The sequence below is a fragment of the Rhinatrema bivittatum genome, chromosome 2 (assembly GCF_901001135.1).
Source record: "Rhinatrema bivittatum chromosome 2, aRhiBiv1.1, whole genome shotgun sequence".
Classification (NCBI taxonomy): Eukaryota; Metazoa; Chordata; class Amphibia; order Gymnophiona; family Rhinatrematidae; genus Rhinatrema; species Rhinatrema bivittatum.
Window position 1 is genome coordinate 45,603,976 of NC_042616.1, and position 22,133 is coordinate 45,626,108.

Here is a 22,133-nt window from a genome sequence, read left to right on the forward strand (position 1 = left end):
TGGCTGGCTAATAACACTAAGGATCATAGTACTCCCACCACTGAAAATTATTATGGCAGGGAGGGTTGTAGGGGCCAGTGGCGCAATGGATAACGCGTCTGATTACGGATCAGAAGATTCTAGGTTCGACTCCTGGCTGGCTCGAAAAGTTTTGCAAACTGGCTAGAAGACAGGAAACAGAGAGTAGGATTAAATGGACAATTTTCTCAGTGGAAGGGAGAGGGCAGTGGAGTGCCTCAGGGATCTGTATTGGGACCCTTACTTTTCAATATATTTATAAATGATCTGGAAAGAAATACGACGAGTGAGATAATCAAATTTGCAGATGATACAAAATTGTTCGATGAAATTTAATGTTGATAAGTGCAAGGTGATGCATATAGGGAAAAATAACCCATGCTATAGTTACACAATGTTAGGTTCCATATTAGGTGCTACAACCCAAGAAAGATCTAGGCATCATAGTGGATAACACATTGAAATAGTCGGTTTAGTGTGCTGCGGCAGTCAAAAAAGCAAACAGAATTGTTGGGAATTATTAGAAAGGGAATGGTGAATAAAACGGAAAATGTCATAATGCCTCTGTATCGCTCCATGGTGAGACCACACCTTGAATACTGTGTACAATTCTGGTCACCGCATCTCAAAAAAGATATAATTGCTATTAATTAAGTTGACTTAGAAAATAGCCACTGCTATTACTAGCAACGATAACATGGAATAGACTTAGTTTTTGGGTATTTGCCAGGTTCTTATGGCCTGGATTGGCCACTGTTGGAAACAGGATGCTTGATGGACCCTTGGTCTGACCCAGTATGGCATGTTCTTATCAGCAGCAGAGAATACAACAGAGGGAACTCAAAAGAAACTCATTTATGCCACAGCAAAGCTGTCTTCAACAACTACCATGCAGATTGCCAACAATGGGTATTTTCTTGACAGGAGAGAGGTAGGGCGAGTGTCTTACAAGAACTGCAGTCAGCAGAACCTGCAGCTGGGGTCGCAGCAACTTCCAGAACTCTGGCCAGCTGAACTGTGGTTCTACATCTGGTTTCCTCTTGGGCTCCAGGAAGAGATGGTTGTTCTCGTTGAAGTCCAGCTGACAGTATACTATATGGCCTCCCAGGGTCACCAGGGCAGGCCCCACTAGGAGACCCACAGCTCGTCGCACCTGGAAAGGTCGCCAGGCCCACTGCATTGCTCGCCCCATGCCATGTTGTACTCTGGCATAGATACGCAACCCCTGGTGTGTCTGCCAAGTAAAGGACCCTGATGTTCCAGGAGAATGACGGCACCAGATCCTCATACCTACACACCTGAAACGAGAGCAAAGGCAGTATATGCCACTAGAATGTGTACACTATACCTATCAGTGTCAACACAAAACAGACAATGAAGAATACTAGAAATGATAAAAGCTCTCAATGAAATAAAAAAAAAAAAGAAAAGTGAAATTTGATTGCACCTAATAACTTCCTTTCCTTGAGTCCTACTAGATCAGGCTGCACTAGGGGGATTTCCTGTTCAACAGCTGTTGGAGATAGAACACACCTTCCCCCCCCCCAACCCTTCAATGTGGGGATAAGGGAGATATGGCTCAAGGCAGTTGACAGTACTCTTCACTGAAGACTACCACACCATGTTAAAAAAAGTTCTGGAATACAAAATAAAAAGGAGGAGTCTTCCCTATTCTTTCCTCTGAGCACCTACCAGCTCATGTCCCTGCCCCCCCCCCTAAATCTCTCCACAGGAATAGAACAAAGAAAAGAAAATAGGGGAGAAAAGAAAAAAAGTGATAAAAATGTAGCTTGAGCCCAGTCTGCCTGGATGAGTCCTGGACTGGCTTAGCAGGACTCAAGGAAAGGAAAATTCAGATAATTCAGTGTCTCCTGCCCCCGGCGAGCCCAGCCACCGATCGCGCCTCCAGCCTGCCGCGCCGTCCTTCCATTCAGAGCAGGGACCCTCCCACCAACCAGGGAACCACCAATCAGGAGCGGAGAGGGAGATTTAAATTTTAAAACCTGCAGGCGCCGTGCGCCTGCGTCGCATGCCAAAGGAGCACAACAAAGGGGCTGGCCCCTTTGTGCGCCCCTTCATGCAGCCACTGAGTCCAAGAAGAAGAAAGAGAGAAAACAATAAATAAATAAATACTTAAAGTCATCTCCCGTTCCCGACCTTCTTTCACCCCTCCATCTGCTGAGATTCTTTCCACCAAACAGTTTGAACCCGCTCTCCCTTTGTTCTGGGACTCTCTCTGAGCTAACCCACAATTCCTAACCTCAGGTTTAGAGCTCTAAGTTAAACCTAAGGGCATTCAGCCTCCTTCAACCTCCAGCTTCCTCCACTCGGACTGCATTCAACCTCCAGCGTCCACCACTCGGACTGCATTCAACCTCCAGCGTCCACCACTCGGACTGCATTCAACTTCCAGCGTCCACCACTCGGCCCTTTCAGTCTCTTTCATCTTCCTGTACCCCTCACCCGATTCCTTCTTCCTCTCCCTCACCCAATCAAAGATGGCGACTTTCTCCAACCCTCATTTCCAAAACAGACACAGCCACCTTATAAACATCCCCCTACTGAAAAACAACAAAAACTTTCTAAGTCTCACCTTTCTTCTCATCAATGCTCAGTTCTTGTCTAAGAAACACATGTTAATTTCTGACATACTACAAGAAAACAATCCTGACTTCTTTGAAGTAGTCTTCTGGCCAAAGCCTGATTAGAGCATTCCACTGGACTCTCCTGCTGAAGAACCTGTCAGATTTGGTATTCGTTCGAGTTGCCATCAGGTCCATGAAAGGAGGACCCTAGCACACCACAATTTGTAGAGAGGCGTCTCAGATGAGCTCTCATTCTCCTGGATCAAAACTGTTTCTGCTGAGACAATATGCCTGAACGAAGCAAGTTTTGTTCTGCATATAGAGGAAAATCTGTATACCAAGGTCTTTGGAGCAATCTGGTGCCACAAGAATCACCAGATTTCTCTCAGCTTTGATCCTGTGCAGCGGTCTGCTGTTCAGAAGCCAAGGAGGAAAGACTAAGGTGGTCTTCCTTCAGCCAAGGTTGCACCAAAGCGTCTATGTCCTCTGAGCTTAACTCCTTGTACCAACTGAAAAATGAAGAAAGTTGTCTTGACTCAGCTCCCATTCAACCAGATCCAAAAGACTTCTGCTCATATAGTCCACTTGAACATTCTCTTGCCAGACAATATGTACTACCAACAAAACCTCCAGATTCTCCTCTGCTCAAGGTAAAAGAAGATTCATCTCGTGACACTTCCCAATTTCTGGTTCCACCTGACCACCTTTCCCGGATAAATGGCAGGAAATGACAGAGGGACAATTATATTGCTTTGGTTTCCAGATGACTGATAGACCAGAATACCTCCTCTGGCATCCAGAACCCCTGGACCACCTGACTCAGACAATGGGTTCCCCAACTGGATAAACTCATCCCTATTGTGACCAGAGTCCAGGAAAGTGTCACCAAGCTGACACCCCATAGCAGGCTCCAGGGAAGCATCCACCTCGGAAGACTGTCCTTTATTGATAGTGGCAATGGAAGAGGTACTTCAAAATCCTGGGACTGAGGCAACCACCGGGAGAGGAGGGATCTCATGTGAGCTTTGGCCCATGGCACTAGATCCAGAACAGCCACCATGGAGTCCAGAGGTTGAAGGTAATCCCAGGCTCTCTGGTTCACCAGAGCCCTGAAATTCCTCACCTGCAGAATTAACTTGTTTATCCTTTCTATGGTGAGATATACAACTCCATACAGAAATGCCCCAAGATAATCCAGAGATTGAGAAAGTGTTAAGACTGCTCTTTAAAAAACTGATGACCCAACTCAAGTTTTCTAAAACTTGAACTCTGCAGGACAGGTAATGATAAACTAAAATTCCTTCTCTGCAAGAAAGCCGCTACTATCACCATTATCTTGGTGAAAGTCCGAAATGCTGTTGCCAACCCATAGGGAAGAGCCCAAAACTGAAAATGTTCCTGCATAATGCAAAAGTGGAAATACCTCTGGCATTTTCGCCTGATGGGGAATATGAAGGTTTAGGGAGGCAAAAATCTTGCCCTGACCTACAGCCAAAAGCACCAAGTGCTTCTATCCTTAAGTGAGAGATATGGAGATGATAGACCCTTTCTTGATCTGAAAGGGGGAGACAAAGAATTGTTTTTTCTTGGTAACCACAAAATAAGTTTGACAGCAACAGAGTCCTTGAACAGCTGAAGCTGCACCAGAGTGTTGTGCATTGCTTTCCACTTGGAGACCAAAACACATGGGGAAGCCATAAAGTCACCAGGAAGACTAGCATGGAGTTCAAGAGCAGAACCAAGCTGGATCACATCCAAAACGCACTGATCTGAGGTAACTCTGACCCATTCCTGGAGAATGGGTCAGAGTTACCTCAGATCAGTGGGTTTTGGAATTGCCCATAAGCAAAACCAGTTGAATGAACCTGCCACATCTCATTAAGAAGAACAAACAACTTCAGGAGGCCTTGGTTTCCTGAAGCTGTGAAAAGACAGATCTTTCCCTTTAGAACCCAGAAAGGAATGAGAGAGAAACTGCCTTCCCAGCCTATAATGCCTAGAATCTTGCAGCTGGCCTTGGCCTTGAATACAGCAGAAGACAGATTGTGGGCTTATCGCCTGGGTGCCTTTGGAGGCTAGGATCACTAAGATTCCTAACAAGCTGCTCCACATCTTCCCCCAAAAGGAGCCTGCCCACCTGAGACTTTGACCAAGAATCCACAGACCAGTTGCAAAGCCAGAGAAGACACAGATGTGGAAGAAATGCAAAGCAATTCATAAAGGGCATCAGCTAAAAACACTGCTGCAGATTCCATTCTAGCTGCATCCTCACTCTCCAGAAGCTTCTGAATCCAATGCAAGAGCACACTGATCACAAATCCACTGAAAACTGAAATCTGGAGCACCAGGGCTGCAAATGTAAACAAATGCTTCAGTGGTAGCTCAATCCTCAGATTCTAGGGATCCTTAAGAGATATGCCGCCTTAGACAGGTATCTTAGGTCACCTTGTTCCCGGTCTTATCCACAACTGCTTGAGCCACACCTTTCTTATACTCATAGGTTGGGTCATAGGAATAAAAGAAGGTGTGTCCAACAGCTGTGGAAGTGGAAACTTCACTAGTGTTGACTGGTCTAGCAGGAAGAAAAAAAAAGGAAGCCACTTAATATTTCCCACTATAGAAACTCTGTAAAAGCAGCAGAATGGATGCATTAAGGAAGTATAAGGTCCCTTGCTTTTTGTGTTGTATGCAAACCTGAAAACCTGGACCAGAACTTCTTACAACACAAGAGTGCAAACTATTTTGCCTCTAAACAAAATTTCTGCTTCCCTAACATTCCCTACCTATTTTAATAAAATGGTATGGGTCTCAACTATTAACATTGGTATGTATATAGAATCATTGGTCTAAAAGAAAAACAGGCATTTGTACAAATGTTCACTTACAAGTGAACTGCAAGTAAAGACAATTATTGTGCCAAGACTGAATATATGATATGTACACACACACACAAAGTAGTTTTGGTTCAAAATAATTTAACTTTAGAGAAATCCTAAATTTTGTTAACTTTATTTTCTAACAGCTTCAGACTTGCAGATTTTCTCACTGCAAGTTCCATTCTGCTAATTTTTTTTTCAATAATTTTAGGACTTCCATAAGTACATGATGTCATGCTCAGTGTTATCTCATGGCTATTATCTGCAGCCCTCTGGGGCTCACAAGCGCAGTACTGGAGAAATTACTTACCTGATAATTTCGCTTTCCTTAGTGTAGACAGATGGACTGAGGACCAATGGGTATAGTGTACTCCTGATAGCAGTTAGAGACGGATCAGATTTCAATCTGACGTCAGCCCTAGTACATATACCCCTGCAGGAAGTGCAGCTCTTCAGTATTCTCCTTGAAAAGCATTGTGGATATATGTGTGACTGAATAATTTGAATAACTTGATTAACTTTATAACTTGGTTAACTTAATTTGAACTGGTTGAATTGGTTATAGCTGGAGACCGCCAGTGCCCTCAACCAAGAAACGTCGACACCCGGTAGGATGGGTGTCCTAGATGAAGGCTTACCCGTGAATCACTCGCTCTCGGGGATGTCATCCAAGAATTCCATGAGTAACAGCAGCCATGGATAGGATGCTAAGTCCATCTGTCTACACGAAGGAAAACGAAATTATCAGGTAAGTAATTTCTCCATTTCCTAGCATGTAGCATATGGACTCAGGACCAATGGGATGTATAAAAGCTACTCCCAAACCCAGTGGGAGGCTGCCTGTGAACCATTTAGTACTGCCCTTGCAAATGCTGTGTCCTCCCGAGCCTGAACATCCAGGCGGTAAAACCTGGAGAAGGTGTGGATGGAGGACCATGTCGCCGCCCTGCAGATCTCGGCGGGTGACAGCATCTTGGTTTCCGCCCAGGACACTACCTGGGCTCTAGTAGAATGGGCCTTGACTCGTAAAGATGGTGGCTTGCCTGATTTTACGTAGGCCGCCTTGATGACTTCTTTGATCCAGGGGGCTATGGTTGCTCACGAGGCCGCTTCCCCTTGCTTCTTCCCGCTGTGAAGGATGAATAGATGGTCCATCTTTCATACGGATTCTGACCTTTCCAGGTATCGGACTAGGAGTCTGCCGATGTTGAGCTGGCATAGGCTTTGAGCCTCTTCCGAATTCTTATGCTCATCTGGTGATGGTAGCGAGATGGAAGTGAGACACCACTTTGGGGAGGAATGACGGAACTCTGGGTAACTGGATGGTTCCTGGGGTGAGCTGAGGAATGGATCTCAGCAGGACAGTGCTTGTAGCTCAGATATACGACGGGCCGAACAGACAGCCAGCAGGAAGGCTGTCTTCAATGTTAATAGTCGGAGAGACAGGCCGCGGAGAGGTCTGAAGGAAGTTCCTGCTAGGAAATATAGGACCAGGTTCAGGTTCCAAAGAGGCACCGGCCACTTTAGGGGTGGTCGGATCTGCTTGACTCCTTTCAGAAAGCAGGAGACATCCGGGTGAGAGGCTATGCTGCCACTCTCGCCCTTGGTTTCGTAGCATGACAATGCGGCCACCTGTACCTTGATGGAACTGAGAGACAATCCCTTCTGTAGGCCGTTCTGCAGGAATTCCAAAATCGCAGGAATTTTGACAGAGCGTGGTATGATGTCGCGGTCCTCGCACCAGGCTTTGAATACTCTCCAAATCCTTATGTATGTTAGGGATGTGGAGAACTTGCATGCTCTGAGTAGGGTGTCAATTACTGCCCTCGAGAATCCGCTCTTCCTTAGGCGAGTCCTCTCAATGGCCAGACCGTAAGAGAGAATCGAGCTGGATCCTCGTAGAGGATTGGTCCCTGTGTGGAGGTAGCGGGAGGGGGCTCCCTGTCAGTCTTCGCATGTCTGCGTACCACGGTCTTCTTGGCCAGTCCGGGGCCACTAGAAGTACTGGTCCCCTGTGGTGTTCTATCTTGTGGATGATTGCGCCCAATAGGGGCCATGGCAGGAAGGCATATAACAGAGTCTCCTGTGGCCAGGTCTCCCAGGGTATCGATTTCCTGGGACTGGGGTTCCCGCCTGCGGCTGAAGAAACTGGGCACTTGGGTGTTGGACCGGTTTGCCAGGAGGTCCATGGTTGCTGTTCCCCAAAGGTTTACTATCAATTGGAATGTTGTGGTCGACAGCCTCCATTCTCCTGGATCTAGACTTTCTCTGCTGAGGTAGTCCGCAGCGACGCTGTCTTTCCCGGCAATGTGGACGGCCGAGATCTCTTGAAGATTCACTTCCGCCCATGACATTAGGAGGTCTATTTCCAGAGACGCCTGTTGGCTTCTGGTTCCTCCCTGATGGTTGATGTAGGCCACTGTTGTGGCATTGTCAGACATTACTCTGACTGCTTTGCCTCGGAGTCTGTGATCGAATCGTAGGCAGGCTAGTCTGATTGCCTGGGCTTCTAGGCAGTTGATATTTCATCCCGACTCTTCTTTGTTCCATTGCCCTTGTGCGGTTAGCTCCTGGCAGTGTGCTCCCCATCCTCGTAGGCTGGCATCCATGGTGAGTAGGATCCAGGTTGGGGATGATAGTCTAGTTCCATGGCTCAGATGGCCTTCTTGTAGCACCATCGTAGATGGGCCCGAACTCTGTCTGGGAGCTGAAGACGTATGGTGTAGTTCTGGGACAGTGGATTCCATCATGATAGTAGTGAACGTTGTAGGGGTCTCATGTGAGCTCGTGCCCATGGCACTACTTCCAGTGTGGATGCCATGAGGCCGAGGACTTGTAGGTAATCCCATGCTGTGGGGCAAAATTCGCTCAACAGGGTTTGTAACTGGGTCATCAGTTTTGATCTCCTTGCCGGTATCAGGATGACCTTGTCTTGTTTGGTGTCGAACCAGATTCCCAAGTATTCTAGAGATTGGGAGGGCTGCAGGCAGCTGTTTGTGTTGACCACCCACCTGAGGCTCTCCAGTAGAGTTTTGACTCTGTTGGTTGCCTGGTGGCTTTCCTCTGGAGATTTCGCCCTGATCAGCCAATCATCTACATAAGGGTGCATGCGGATTCCTTCCTTCCTTCCTCAGTGTTGCTGCCACCACCACTATGATCTTGGTGAACGTCTGGGGTGCAGTGGCTAACCCGAAAGGTAGTGCCCGGAACTGGTAGTGACAGTCCAGGATCGAGAAGCGTAGAAAACGCTGATGCTCTTGATGGATCGGAATGTGTAGGTAGGCTTCCGACAGATCCAGGGAGATACAACCGGGAGAGTTTATTGCCCTTATTACAGAGCGTAGGGTTTCCATGCGGAAGCGAGGAATCTTCAGGTGACGGTTGACCACCTTGAGGTCCAGGTTAGGTCTGAACGTTCCTTCTTTCTTGGGGACGGTAAAATAGATGGAATAATGTCCAGTATTTATTTGTTGTGGAGGCACCGGTGTTATAGCCTCTAAGGCTAGCAATCTGGTCAGTATAGCTTCCACTGCCATCCTCTTGGAAGGGTTGAGGCAGGGAGATTCCACAAAACTTGTCCGGAGGGAGGTGGTGGAAATCCAGGTAATATCCCTCTCGAATGATGGATAGGACCCACTTGACCGAAGTTCTCGACCCATCTTTGGTAGAATAGGACAAGTCTGTCCCCTATGGCTTCTTCCTTTGGACGGGTCAGCTGGGGCCTGAGCCTGAGCTGGCTCCCCTTTGGTTGTGCTTGTTCCGAAAGGACTGACTCCGGCCTGCGGGGTGGCCCGCTTGATATGCGCTTTTATATGGGTTGAAGGCTGTGGTCCTCTGCCCCTGGAGGTTTGGGGGAAGGGTCGCTGGTTTCTCTTATTCCTGTCCTCCGGTAGCTGCGGCTGAGGGGACTCGCCCCATTTGTTGGCTAGTTTCTCTAGTTCGCTTACGAATAGGAGTGTTCCTTTGAAAGGCATCCTTGTGAGTCTCGTTTTGGAGGATGCGTCGGCCGACCAGTTTCGGAGCCAGATTTGTCTTCTGGCTGCCACAGCGGATGAGACTCCTCTAGCTGCGGTGCATACCAGATCAGAAGCGGCGTCTGCGAGGAATGATACTGATGATTCCACGGCCTCCCCAGAGTGTTGTTCCTGGTCTGTGCTAAGCAGGCATGTGTCACCACAGCAGAGCAGGCCACGATATGTAAAGACATAGCGGAGACATCAAAGGACTGTTTGAGGATAGATTCCAGAAGCCTGTCTTGAGCATCCTTGAGTGCTGCTGCTCCTCCCTCCACCGGGATAGTAGTGCACTTCGAGACTACCAGACCATGGCATCCACTTTCAGACATGCCAGGAGATCTTTGGCAGCTGGGTCCAGAGGGTACATGGCTGCCAGAACCTGGCCACCTTTGAACGTAGTTTCTGGGGCCTCCCATTCCAGGTCAATTAGTTGCTGGACAGCTTGTAATAGTGGGAAATGGCGGGAGGTCTGACAGAGTCCCTCTAGTTCATCTTAGATTCCCCCGTGGCACTTGTGCCCGGGATAGCAAGCTCTTTTAAACTGTGTGTGAGACCAGGTCTGGAAGCTCGTCCTTGGTGAAGAAGCGTCTCATGGTTCGGTGGGGCTCTGTCCCCGGAGGGAGTTCCCCTTCCTCCAGGGGTTCTGAATCCTCATCCGAGTTGTTTGTGTCCCCGAAGGTGGAGCTTCTGGGCGGTGGGATCACTTCCCTGGGCATAGAGGGTCCCGGGATGTTGAGGTCCTCTGGTGGAGCCTGTGGCCGTATTATAGGAGGCCCCGGTTGCATGTGGACGAAGGTATGCAGAACTCTGAAGAATTCCACCCAGGAGATAGATGCTGGGTCTAGACTAAGGGGTGCAGTGTTTGAGGAGGGGGGGGGGGGGGTCCTGCTGTGCTATGCTAGGTCCGGTGTACTGCTCGAGAGGCTGGAACCCGGTACCGGCTGGGGAGAGCCATGAGCTGGATCCCCTAGGGCCTCTTCACAGTGTATACACAGGGCTGTGGCCTCCTCATGCTGTGCAACTCTAATGTGGCATGCTGGGCAAAGGCCCTGAGCTTTGAGTTTCTTTTCCGGTGGTGCCATGGCTTGTGCGCGTAAGATACAGTTATGCGCTCCGGTGCGTCGAAGTTGTGCGCTTAGGTGTGTGCGCTGTTATGCGCATAGATCGAAGTTATGCGCCCGGCACAGTAAGCGTGTGGCTATGCGCGTCGATTGTGCGCACGGTACTTGAGCGTGCGACGTTGTGCACACAAGGTATTTGTGCGCACCGGAGACTTTTAAATAGATTTCTACCTTACCTTGTCTCGGCGCTTCCTGGTCTCGTTCCGGGCGGACTCCGGCTGCGGGGGGAGAGGGAAAATACCTTTACCACCGCGCTCGAAGTCGTACCCGCTGCCTCTCAGCCTCACCCGAAGTCGGGGGCTAGGCCCCCGCCAAGGGTCGGCCGCTGGTCCGAGGCTTACCTCCGAGAGATCACGGAAATCACCTCGGGAATTCTCAACTGGGGGAGGGACCCAAAGGGTGTCACCGCAGGAGAGTGGGGCTCGTCTGTAGAGGTAAGATTTCTTCTTAGTTTGGTTTTCTTTGGAAAATTACTCTAACGCTGTGCGAACGTGCATAGAGTCCCTAACTGCTATGGAGACGGAAAATACTGAAGAGCTGCACTTCCTGCAGGGGTATATGTACTAGGGCTGACGTCAGATTGAAATCTGATCCGTCTCCAACTGCTATCAGGAGTACACTATACCCATTGGTCCTGAGTCCATCTGCTATACGCTAGGAAAATGCTGTTTGCACAGAATCCAGCTATAGATCAAACTAGTCTATGACACATTCTAAAATCTAAATCAAGAAAAATGTAAGACACACCTCAAATGCAAATCTAAAAGGAAAAAAAAAGGTGCAAATATACAAAAATATTTTAAATTTGATAAAATCCGTATTAGAATTATGATGTGCTATACTTAAATAATCCATTGCTTCTTGCCCTCAAAGGGCTTCAAGCAGACAATAGCACTGATATTTAGATCATTTACTGATTCATTTTTAAATTAAAGTCTCATGTGAAAAATACAAATTTTACCATTAAGCAAAAGTGCAAAAATAATTCATATGTAGCATAAAATAGTTTGTCATAGTTGTAATTCAAAAAACAAAACACTTCTTTGTTTGTAGCCAGTGTATTGGCATCTGTTCACGCTGCCTTCCTCAGGGGTCAAACAGTTTGAACATTTATAAGTTCCTCCACTCACCAGTAGTCACAGCTATGTTTTTGCTTTTATGAAGCTAGATAAGAACTAAAATAATGGTAATGTTTATTTTACTATATAGATTTTCATAAAAATTTCAGAATAGTATACAAAAAGATAAATGCATAAATAAAAAAATACAAAGGATAAAAAAAACCAAACATGAAATTGATTTCAATGTTTTTCCTTTGAATCTGTTAAACACCTGATTATATAACCAGAATTATATCAGTTTCCTGAACTTCATAAAATTAGTCTCAGATTGAAGGTCAAGTGGTATGGTGTTCCAGACTGGGAGGCCCAGACGTTTAAAAAAAAAGTGTTGTCCCTTGTGCATTGCAAATAGTTTTTCCCTAGGTGAGGGTAATCTCAATAACACCATTTATGAAGACCTGGCTGGCTGATAAAGCAGTAGCAAGTTAGATAATCCCGTTCCCTTTTTTTTGACAATATCTTAAAATGTTAAACAAAGCATCTTAGAAACAATTTGACAATGAATAGGCACTGTACAGTTTGGAGTAATGGTGAAATGCGGTCAAATTTGAGGCATCAAAAACAATTCTAGCTGCTGTATTTTGTAGCAGCTGAGTATGTTTCAAATTAGTTTCAGTGATGCCCAAATACTAATAGTTGCAAAAATGTGAGATAAAATAAGGGCATAACTCATTAATAGATCATATTTTACTAATAAAGGGGCCAATTTTCACAACATTCTGAGTGTGTAAAAAGCAGATTGTGATAGAACTGTCTCAACATGGGATCCAAAATGGCCACTTCCTGAAGCAAGTGTGCGCTTCGGTCTCCTTTTTGCTTGGTTCAAAGCTTGTGCTTTGTACAATGCCGCATTCAGCCTGTAATCATAGGGCTAAGGATAAGACCTTCCCTGTGGTCTCTTCGGACCCCACTGTTTTGGGTCCTATGGACGCCCATGTCCTACGCAGGATCTGATCGGGTGAGGTGTCTATGAAGGAGGAAGCCAGAATGGAGTCACCGGCTTCTCCACCAGACCTGTTGGTATCTCTATCCCCGATCTGCAGGGCTCCCCTGGCAAATCCAGTGGCCACCACGGATCAGGAAGCCCTGGAGAAGCTGTTTTCCGGAAGTGCTGACGACCTCCTTAATCGAGTGAGGTCGGGACTCCCCAAAGAAGATGGCGGAGGAGCTGGAGCAGGCCCTATTTGGGGTATAGCTGACTCCAAGGAGGATTCTGATCAGGTTGTATCAGTTTCTACCCCAGTATTAAGACCTCTTTGTAAAATCTCAGTACCCTCTCTGGAGAGACCCAAGTTAATTACCTTGGATATTAACTGGGATGCAATTGTAAATCTGGGATCATCTAAGACTTTGCAACTTAACCCTATAATTGAAAACGTTTGTCAATTTGGCTTACTACATCTTCCAGGTTCACAGTGATTTGGTTCAGTTCATGGCAATATTAAGTCAGAGGAACAAAAAGGAGAATTTTTATTTTAAACAAAGTGTGCAGGTGGTCAGGTTAGGAAAAAGGGATGCTCAATTAATGAGCGTCCATTTTCCTAACCTGTGGGGGTGCACAGGTTAGGAAAAATGGATGCTTATAAAACTGAGCATTTGTCTAGGTGCTGTATTGAAACTTACCAGTACTCCCTGGAACAGTCACGCAGGAGGAACCACAGCATAACCGCACAGGAGAGCAAGACCTTGAAGTTGGATTCACCTGTCTGTACTAAGGACAAGGAAATTACCAGGTAAGTAGTAATTTCTTCTCTCTTGGCGTACAGACAGGTGAAACCAAAACCAGTGGGATGTACTAAAGCTACTCCCAAAAAGGGCAAGAGGCTGCCTGCAGTCCAACCAAACCGTATGTGCAAAGGTTGCATCCTCCCGGGACTGCACATCCAGGCAATAATGCCTGGAAAAGTGTTAGGGAAGACCACATTGCAGCCCGGCAAATGTCAACAGGAGACAATCTAACTTCCGCCCCAGGACACTGCCTGAGCCCTGTAGGAGCCCTAACTTGACTAAGCAATGGCTGTTCAGCATCCACAAATGCAGCTGTGACTACCTCCTTAATGCAGTGGGCTGTTATAGCCCGCGAACCTGGTTCACTCTCTTTACTCCCACCACGGAGAATAAACTTCTAAGTACCGCAAAATGTCTTCTGACATCCAAGGGCCATAACAGGTGATATTCCTCCGCATCTCTTGCCCTGTTCAGAGACAGCAGGGAACTAGACAAATTCAAATGAAAATCTGAAACCAGTTTTGGCAAAAAAGGAACAGTACGCAGCTGTAATACCCCCAGAGTCACTTGAAGGAACTGTTCCCAGCAAGACAAAACCTGCAGTTCAGATACTCTATGCGCTGAACAAATTGCCACAAGAAAAAACCGTTTTCAAGGTAGATAACCACAGGGAATCCACAACCAGATTAAGATTCCACAAGGGCACCGGCAACTGTAAGGAAGAATGAAGGTGATTCACTCCTTTCAAGAAACAGGCCACATCTGGATGAGCCAACAAGGGTCCACCATTCACCTGACCCCTGCAACAGGCAAGAGTCACCACTTGTACCCTCAAGGAATTAAGGGCCAACCCTTTACTCAATCCATGCTGCAAAAATTCCAAAATGAGCAGGATCTTATGCGAATGAGAAACAAAACCTCGATCTTTACAACAAGCCTCAAAACACTCGCCGAACCCGCATAAAGTTAAGGAAGTGGAAAACTCTCATTCACAACAAGGTGGCAGTTACTGCAGTAGATTATCCGAGCTTCAATAAGCGAGCCCTCTCAAGGGTCATAAACTAGCACAATTGCTCATGTTAAAGGAGCGCAGCATCTGCTTCTTACCCTCTGGTAACAGAGGAACCTGGGCCTCGCCCCACTTATTGGCCATCTTCTCCAACTCACTCCCAAACAAAAGTGAGCCTTTAAAAAGGTAGCTTTGTAAAGTTAGACTTGGAGGTTGCATGGGCTGACCAGTTTCTCAGCCATAACTGATGATTGGCCGCTATTATCGAAGTCACCCCTCTGGCTGAGATGCGGACCAAATCACAGCCCACATCTACCAAAAATGCAGCTACTGCTCCATCACTGCCCTAGAATTCACACCAGATTCATCGACGACCTGCGAGAGAAGTAAACAAGAGCGAGCCACCAGGCAACAACAAGAAGCTATCTGCAAAGTCACTGCCACTGCTCCAAATGCTTGCATAAGGATGGCTTCAATTCTCCTATCGTGAGCATCCTTCAAGGCCCCCTCTTCCATCTACGGGAATAGTCGTCTATTTTGTGACAGCACACACAAGTGCATCCACTTTTGGAAAACGTAATTGTTCTCTCGCAGCTGGATCTAGGGGGCACAGTTCTTCCAAAACTAGTCCTCTTAAAATTAGCTTCTGGAGCACCCAACTCAAGACCAATCAATTCTTGAATGGCCTTCATAATAAGGAAAAAACATGAGGCTTTACACACAGAAACCAAAATGGGATTTTTCTTAGGCACAGACATGGATTCAGCCTCAGGTACTCCCAGCATCTTTAATGTCTGGGAAATCATCTCTATGAAAGAACCACAACATAGTTCTATACGGCTCCAAACCCGGAGGAATTTCCTCATCCTCCAGGGATTAAGGATCGGCTTCATCATCTGTGCCATACGGGTCCCTATCGGGCAAACCGGCCGCCAATTTAGGCATACTCAGATGCTTACCGGCAGTACTGATTGGACAGAAATTCACCCCCAGCACCTCTGTCCTGGTAAGAATGGTCGGGGCAGAAGACTGTGCCTGAAGAAAAGGCTGCAATCCTTGAAAAAATTCCACCCAAGAGAAGGCAGAAGGATCCATGCAAAAACCAAGAGGCACCTGTCCTGTGCCCACTGAACTACCTTCCCCCACTGAAGGATCAGTTAGGGGTGTTCCAAGGTCAGGCGAACCTGCTGACACGTCTTTACCCAGACCTGCATCAGACTGAGAAGAACTGAGCTTAGTAGAGTCATACAAAGCAAATTCCCCCTGAGCTTCTAAGCAGCTGAGCTGCCCGAATATGACAAGCAGCACAGAAGGTAAGGCCCTTAAGTTTCTTTGCTGAAGGCTCCCATCAGTCTGACAGTACACACTAACGGGCAACTGAAAAGTATGCATCCAGCTGTATTCACACTGCAAAAGATAGGCATCCAAAATTTAAAGTGTACAAGCCTGTGCATCGGTGAGCAACCAAAGGCTGAGCCCCCTCAAGGCCACTCAGATTGTGTGTATAGGGAGCGCGTGCTTCAAATACATGTCTCTTATCTGGACATCCAACCAGGTGCTCAACTAGATATCCATATAAAAATCTGGACCCACAACTGGATGTACAGACAGACGCAATCGCACAAACAGACAGGCCTGAAGAGACAGCCTAATGCAGATAGCTATCCTCTTTTGGATTAAGCTTCAGCATTAATGGAGTGACATTTGTACAATCTGTGGAAGAAGCTGCAGACATACTGAGAGCAGCAGGGATAGAGGGTCCTCAAGAGAAAGCACGGAGGAAAGATCAGGCGGTGGACTGCACAAGAGGAGATCCCCAAATGGCAGTGTGTAGGAAAGGTGACAAAAGACTACGCTGGAACATCTGTAAGAAAACATGAGCCAGACATGGAGGACAGAAATTAGGTCTGGACTACGCATTATCATGAAATTATTGGAGGTGTTAGGTCTCAATTTTTATATCAAATATAATTATTGATTTTCCATCAGAGAACAGTTACATCATTAAATATACAAAACAGTACAAAAATACAGAAACAAATCAAATTTCTTAAACCAACTAAACAGTCAAAGACTGTGAGATTAACACATTAAATAGAATAAGTCTCTTTGATGTGGACTAAGTAACCCCCTTCACTCCCTCCCCCGGGCATTCAACTAAAAATATTGCAAAGAGATAAGCATTTTACAAATTGGGTACAGATATCCACATTAAGCCCTGCAAAGAAAAGAAAGTTAATGTAGCGAGGCACACACTAAAATGAAACCACTCCTTAGGGTTACAGAGTCAATTTAAGAAAAATTATAGAAAATTCCCAAACTATCCTGGTATCCTAGACCAATAGTCAGCAATATGTCCATACCCATTAAACCTTCCTGGGATAGAGTCAAAACTTCCCTCAAAGATTGTATTTCTGATGAGAGGCGAAAGAGAATCAAGATATTCCTGCCAGAGTTTAAAATGAAGACCCCTCTCACCCCAACCTCGGAATATCAAAATTGGTCATACCCGGCAAAACCCGTGGATTCCCTTGCAAAGTTAAAAAGGGGGAAAGAGAGTGTTCCTCCATAATATCGTTTTGGATAAGTAGGTCCATGCCGAGCAGCAGGAACGAACAACTAAAAGTCCTTTAAGTTCCCCTGGAATATCTGTCCCAGGAACTTGTAACCACGAGTACATTGAAAAGGGACCTAACCAATTGCCTAAAATGTGCTGTGGGAAGAAATGAGACGTCTCAAATACCCCATCATTTATGTACTGTAGTATACAGGCCAAATTATAAAATTGCATATTTGTGCATTTCAGGCCTCCTCTTTCCACAGATTCCATTAAGGTCTTTAAAGGCATCCGTGCTCTTTTTCCTTTCCAGATAAAAAACAAACAAACAAAAAAAAACAACACACAAAAAAACCCCAACAAAAAACTTAAAAGCCTTGTGAATCGCTAAGAGATCCTTCTTATGTAACCAGATGGGTAGCATTTGTAAAACACAGTCATTTAGGTACTTCTATCATTTTCACAAGTTGAATTCTACCTAAAATAGAAAATGGGAGATGCTGCCATCTCTGGAGGGAAGCCTTTAGGTTTTTCACTAATGGTTGCACATTTGCCCCATATATTCTACAGATATCCCTTGGGATCCTGATCCTCAAATATTTCAGGTCTCCAGCCCCCCCCCCCCCCAATATTTTAGTGGAAGATTTCCAACCATGAGTCCTTCAAGATATCGTAAATATCCAGAACTTTCGACTTGTCCCTATTAATTGTCAAGCCTGCAAATGCCCCAAATTGAATTTGGATTTGAAGGACCTTTTCCAGATACTCTGAGTTGTGAGAAAAAAAATAGATCGGTGAAGGCTGTGATTTTAAATGTATGTCTTCCTGCTCCCGAACCCTTTTATTGTAGCATCATTCATTTTCCTCAACATTGGGTCTATGGATAAAATATACAATAATGGGGATAAACAACCTTAGCAAACTCCCCTTTGCAAGGTGAACTCAGCTGATTTATACCTGTTAGCAATAATATTGGAACAGGGCGAGTAATATTACACACACAGTACTTAGGACTTTACAGTAGATTAGTCTATGAACTCTACACAATAAGCATAACTATAATACTATGTGTGATAAAACTACCTTGGTACAATTGGTTTTGAACTACTTCACTAAATGACTATGTCTAATGATATATTGTAACTGAACCTTTGACAGCACCTGTTAGAATGTACTATAATACACTTTCACCTACATTAAATATGTGCCTACATGTAAACCGTTGCGATGGTATTTAACTTAGCAACGGTATAGAAAAGCTTTTAAATAAATAAATACATATAAATGTAGTGTATGAGTGCTGCTGAATCCGAAAAGATCCAACATTGAGAATAAATAAGACCAGGAAACCCTGTCAAAGGCTTTTTCGGTGTCAAACCCGATAGCCACTGCTGGTATATACTTACTCTGACACAAGGACATTGCTGTTATTAATTTAATTATGTGGGAACTGGCTACTCTACCTTTTACAAAGCCCACTGGTGATTGGAAATAACTGAGGATATAATTTGACTAAGATGATCAGCAAGCACTTTAATTAACATTTTTAAGTCACAGTTTAAAAGCGATATGGGCTGATATGAGGCAGGAGAGAGTGGGTCCATCCCTGGTTTAGTGAGTCCGTGATATGGGCATTGTTAAAGTGTGAGGGAAATAAATAATCTTGAAGGGTTTTCCTAAAATAACTATGGGCACAGAAACCTGTGAGTTCAATAACTTATCTGTAAGAAATCAGGTCCTGGAGCCTTACAGGGTTTACTACCCTTAATAATTTGAGAAATTTCCCAGGCATGAATGGGTTGATTCAGGAAATCTATTTCTGATAATAGAGGCAAAACCACATTTTGAAAAAAGCCAGTTTCCTCTGATTGCAGGTTGAGTGGCATATCTTCAGAGGAATAGAGACACTCATAAAAAATGTCTAAAAGACACAAATGTCTGTTACTATAGAGCCTTGAACATTTTTCACTCATTCTATGAATGACTTCCCCCCTCCATACACGGACTAAACTAGCTAAGTATCTTCCCGCTTTATTACAAAAAACGGGAAAAAGAATGTTTTGACTTATTCAACATTTTCATGGTCTGTTGGAGGATCAAAAGTATTCAAACTTACCAAAATGTTTCTATATTCATTCTGTGCCATTTATGTACCCATCTGTCTTTAGCCACTGCCAACTGTTTCTCTAATTGAATGATGGACTTGTACAACCTTTTATTCCTGGCAATAGGAACTGCACTTATTTCTCCTCTCATCACTACTTTGCTAGTTTCCTAGAAAAGAGATGGAGTGAGAGAATCCAAGATGGCCGACTGAGCAAGTCGCGCCTGAGATACTCATCGGGCGCAGGTGGATTGTTAGTTATGCTTCACTCTGGCAGGAAATATTGGGCCAGAGAGCGAGAGGCATGTACTTCGATTCCCCAATTCCGGGGACCAATGGACGCCCATGTGCTGCGGGGATCCTCAACTCCGAGACTTGGCTCGCTGGAGGAACATCGGGAGGAAGTGGAACCCGCCGCCCTCCCTGAGCTGCTGATAATCACTATCCCCAGTGCAACGGATTGCCCCAGAAAACCCTGCTGAGACTAGAGCTACTCTAATGCTTCAAGGAATGGCATAGTTTGACATTGAAGACAGCCATTTGCATTCTCTAGTCGGAAAGGCATAGGGACTGGACCTGGCGCTTCGTGAAGTCTCCAGAGACCATGTTAGCTGTGCTACTTTCAGGCAGTTCGAGGAAGATTCTTGTGTAACTACTGGAATATCGATACCAAAGTTGGTAAGACCTGCTTCATTCACTCTAGAATCAATCTGGGAGGCTATACAAACCTTGAATAATATTGTAAAACAAATAAAACCTTTAGTTACTTCTTTGGGTTTGTTAGATCATCGTTTGGAAATGGTTGAAAGTGGAGTCTCCATGAATAAAAATTCTTGTTTTAATCTTAAAACGGAAATTGGTAATGTTTCTGCAGTACAGCAATCCATTATCAAAGAAAATCAGGTTCTAACCATCAAACTTGAACAGTTGGAAAATCAAATACGTGGGAGGAATCTCCATGTCATTAACTTTCCAAAAGAGCCCACTGTTCCTCCTAAAGATATATGGAAGAAATATCTATTAGAAGTTCTTAAAATTCCTGAGCAAACTTTGCCCTTGGTGTCTAGGAGGGAATATTATATCCCACAGTTTAAAAGGGTTACTCCAGATCAAAAGGGATTTCATATGTTTTCTGCAATTGAATCATCTCAGATTGATCTTACTAACATTCTGGAGACTATCCAGAAAGATTTAATCTCTTCAGCAATGCTTATTGTCACTTTCTTACTGGAGTCTGACCAAGACTGGGTATTGAAGCTGTTTTCGACATTGAAATCCATGAAGGTATCCAAACAAACACAAAAGAAAAAGGAAGCAGTTCTTACTGTTAAGGCCTAGGGTATTGGAAATTGGAGCTTTTTTCCTTTTGAAATTTAATAATGCATTTGCAGGGAAATATCAGAATGTTTCTTATATTTTCCTTTTACCTTCTCAACTTACATCTTTCTTACCTGATAAAGCTCCATCAACTACTATCTCAGTCTCCTCTCCTATTGCCTTAGATTGAACACAAGAGTTCCGTTGAAATTAAGTATGATCCCTGATATGCCAGCCCATGTTCTTATTAGCTAGGTTTCCTGAGGGAGTGATATGGATCCTCCTGTTGTGGACTTGGAAAGAGTCATTTTCGTAAAAATTTTGTTATAGTCTTCTTTTTAAGTTTCTAGAGGAATTTAATTTTCCTGTGTTTAAATTTCTTAAGGGAAATATGTAATTTCTTTTGTCTCTGTTTTCAATTCAAGTGTACTTCTTGAAATGTTTATGGTAAAACTGAATAAAAAAAAAAAAAAAGAGCTGGAGTTTCCTTGTGTTGAATATGTTATGCTGTCCGAGGAGATGTGGACCCCTTGCCCGAGGGGGAGTTGGCACTACCTGAGGGAGCAAACTCCCACAGGCCCCCACCATCAGGAGGTGAGGCAGACCTGGAACAAGGGCCGGCTGGAGCTTAGGTGGGCCCTTGTGAAGTTGAAGGATTCGATGTCCATTCCGAGGTCAGAAGCCAGAGGGTCGCCAATCGCCAGTCCGAGGTCAGCAGCCAGAGAATCAGTCCAGGAGCTGCAGAGGGGACGACAGGAACAGGACTCGGAAGGACGGGAACAGGACTCGGAAAGGCAGGAACAGGACTCGGAAAGGCAGGAACAGGAGCACCAGAGGCGCAGATGGGCTTACCAAAGCAAGCAGACTCATTGCCAAGTAGAGGAACAGGAAGCTCTCATAAGTAGTACTCGGGTCCTGACGTCATCTGGTAGGCTGGGCTGAATCAAGGCAGTCTGCCCATTTGAGAGGAACTCCGGAGGCGTGGCTAGCGTCTAGGGAGAATCTTGCCCGACGTGAGCTGCGGTAGAGGAGGGCCGCGGCCTGCTGCCGTGAAGAGGAGGACCAGAAAACGTCCCGGTCACCGAGGAGTGCTGGACAGATGCTGTGGCAGCACCCATGGGCATGGGGGAGGCCCGATGCCTGTGGCGGAAGTTGCTCCCCGCCGCGGCTGCAGACGCCTGGGCTGAAGGTAAGAGGGGCCAATCGCGGGCGCCCGCGGCGTCCAACAGAATATTGAAACTAAAATTCTTTCCACTTTGTCCAAAAACTCCTGAAAAGCAACATCATTTCGCAAACAGCTGGGGAACTTCCATAGTGTCTCTAATTTCTGCGTCTCCCCCCTTCCAATCAATCCATAGTAAAGAATGATCTGAAACAATTGGGTGTCCTATATCCGTCACAATGTTAGAGAACACTCCTTGGGAAATTAAAATGTAATCAACTCTACATAAGGAGTTACGGGCTCGAGAGATGTGTGTGAATTCCTTAGCCCCAGAATGAGGTGCCCACTAAACATCTAGTACAGGACGGCCCATGGAAAAGTAGCCCGCCTCCAATACCAGTGCCACGTAGGCAGGTTACTTTTCTGCAATTCCATTTTTTAAAAAAATTCTTTATTTAATTCTTTATTTATCACTGCAATTCCATTTTTTTTTAATTCTTTATTTATCGCTTTTTCTAA

The 22,133-nt window shown here is 45.4% G+C and overlaps 1 protein-coding gene and 1 non-coding gene across 6 annotated transcripts in view; one reads left to right on the forward strand and one right to left on the reverse strand.

The window, feature by feature from the left end:
- The window catches only part of ABCB8 (ATP binding cassette subfamily B member 8), a 152,921-nt gene that overhangs the window by 120,901 nt on the left and 9,887 nt on the right, over nt 1-22,133 (reverse strand). For all 5 annotated transcript variants that reach the window (XM_029587971.1, XM_029587972.1, XM_029587973.1 and 2 more), the window contains exon 2: nt 968-1,316. In XM_029587971.1, the coding sequence (XP_029443831.1) occupies nt 968-1,316 (349 nt within the window). The remainder of the gene's footprint in view (nt 1-967; nt 1,317-22,133) is intronic.
- On the forward strand, nt 72-144 carry TRNAR-ACG. Its single transcript has one exon. It is a non-coding gene; the product is annotated as a tRNA-Arg (tRNA).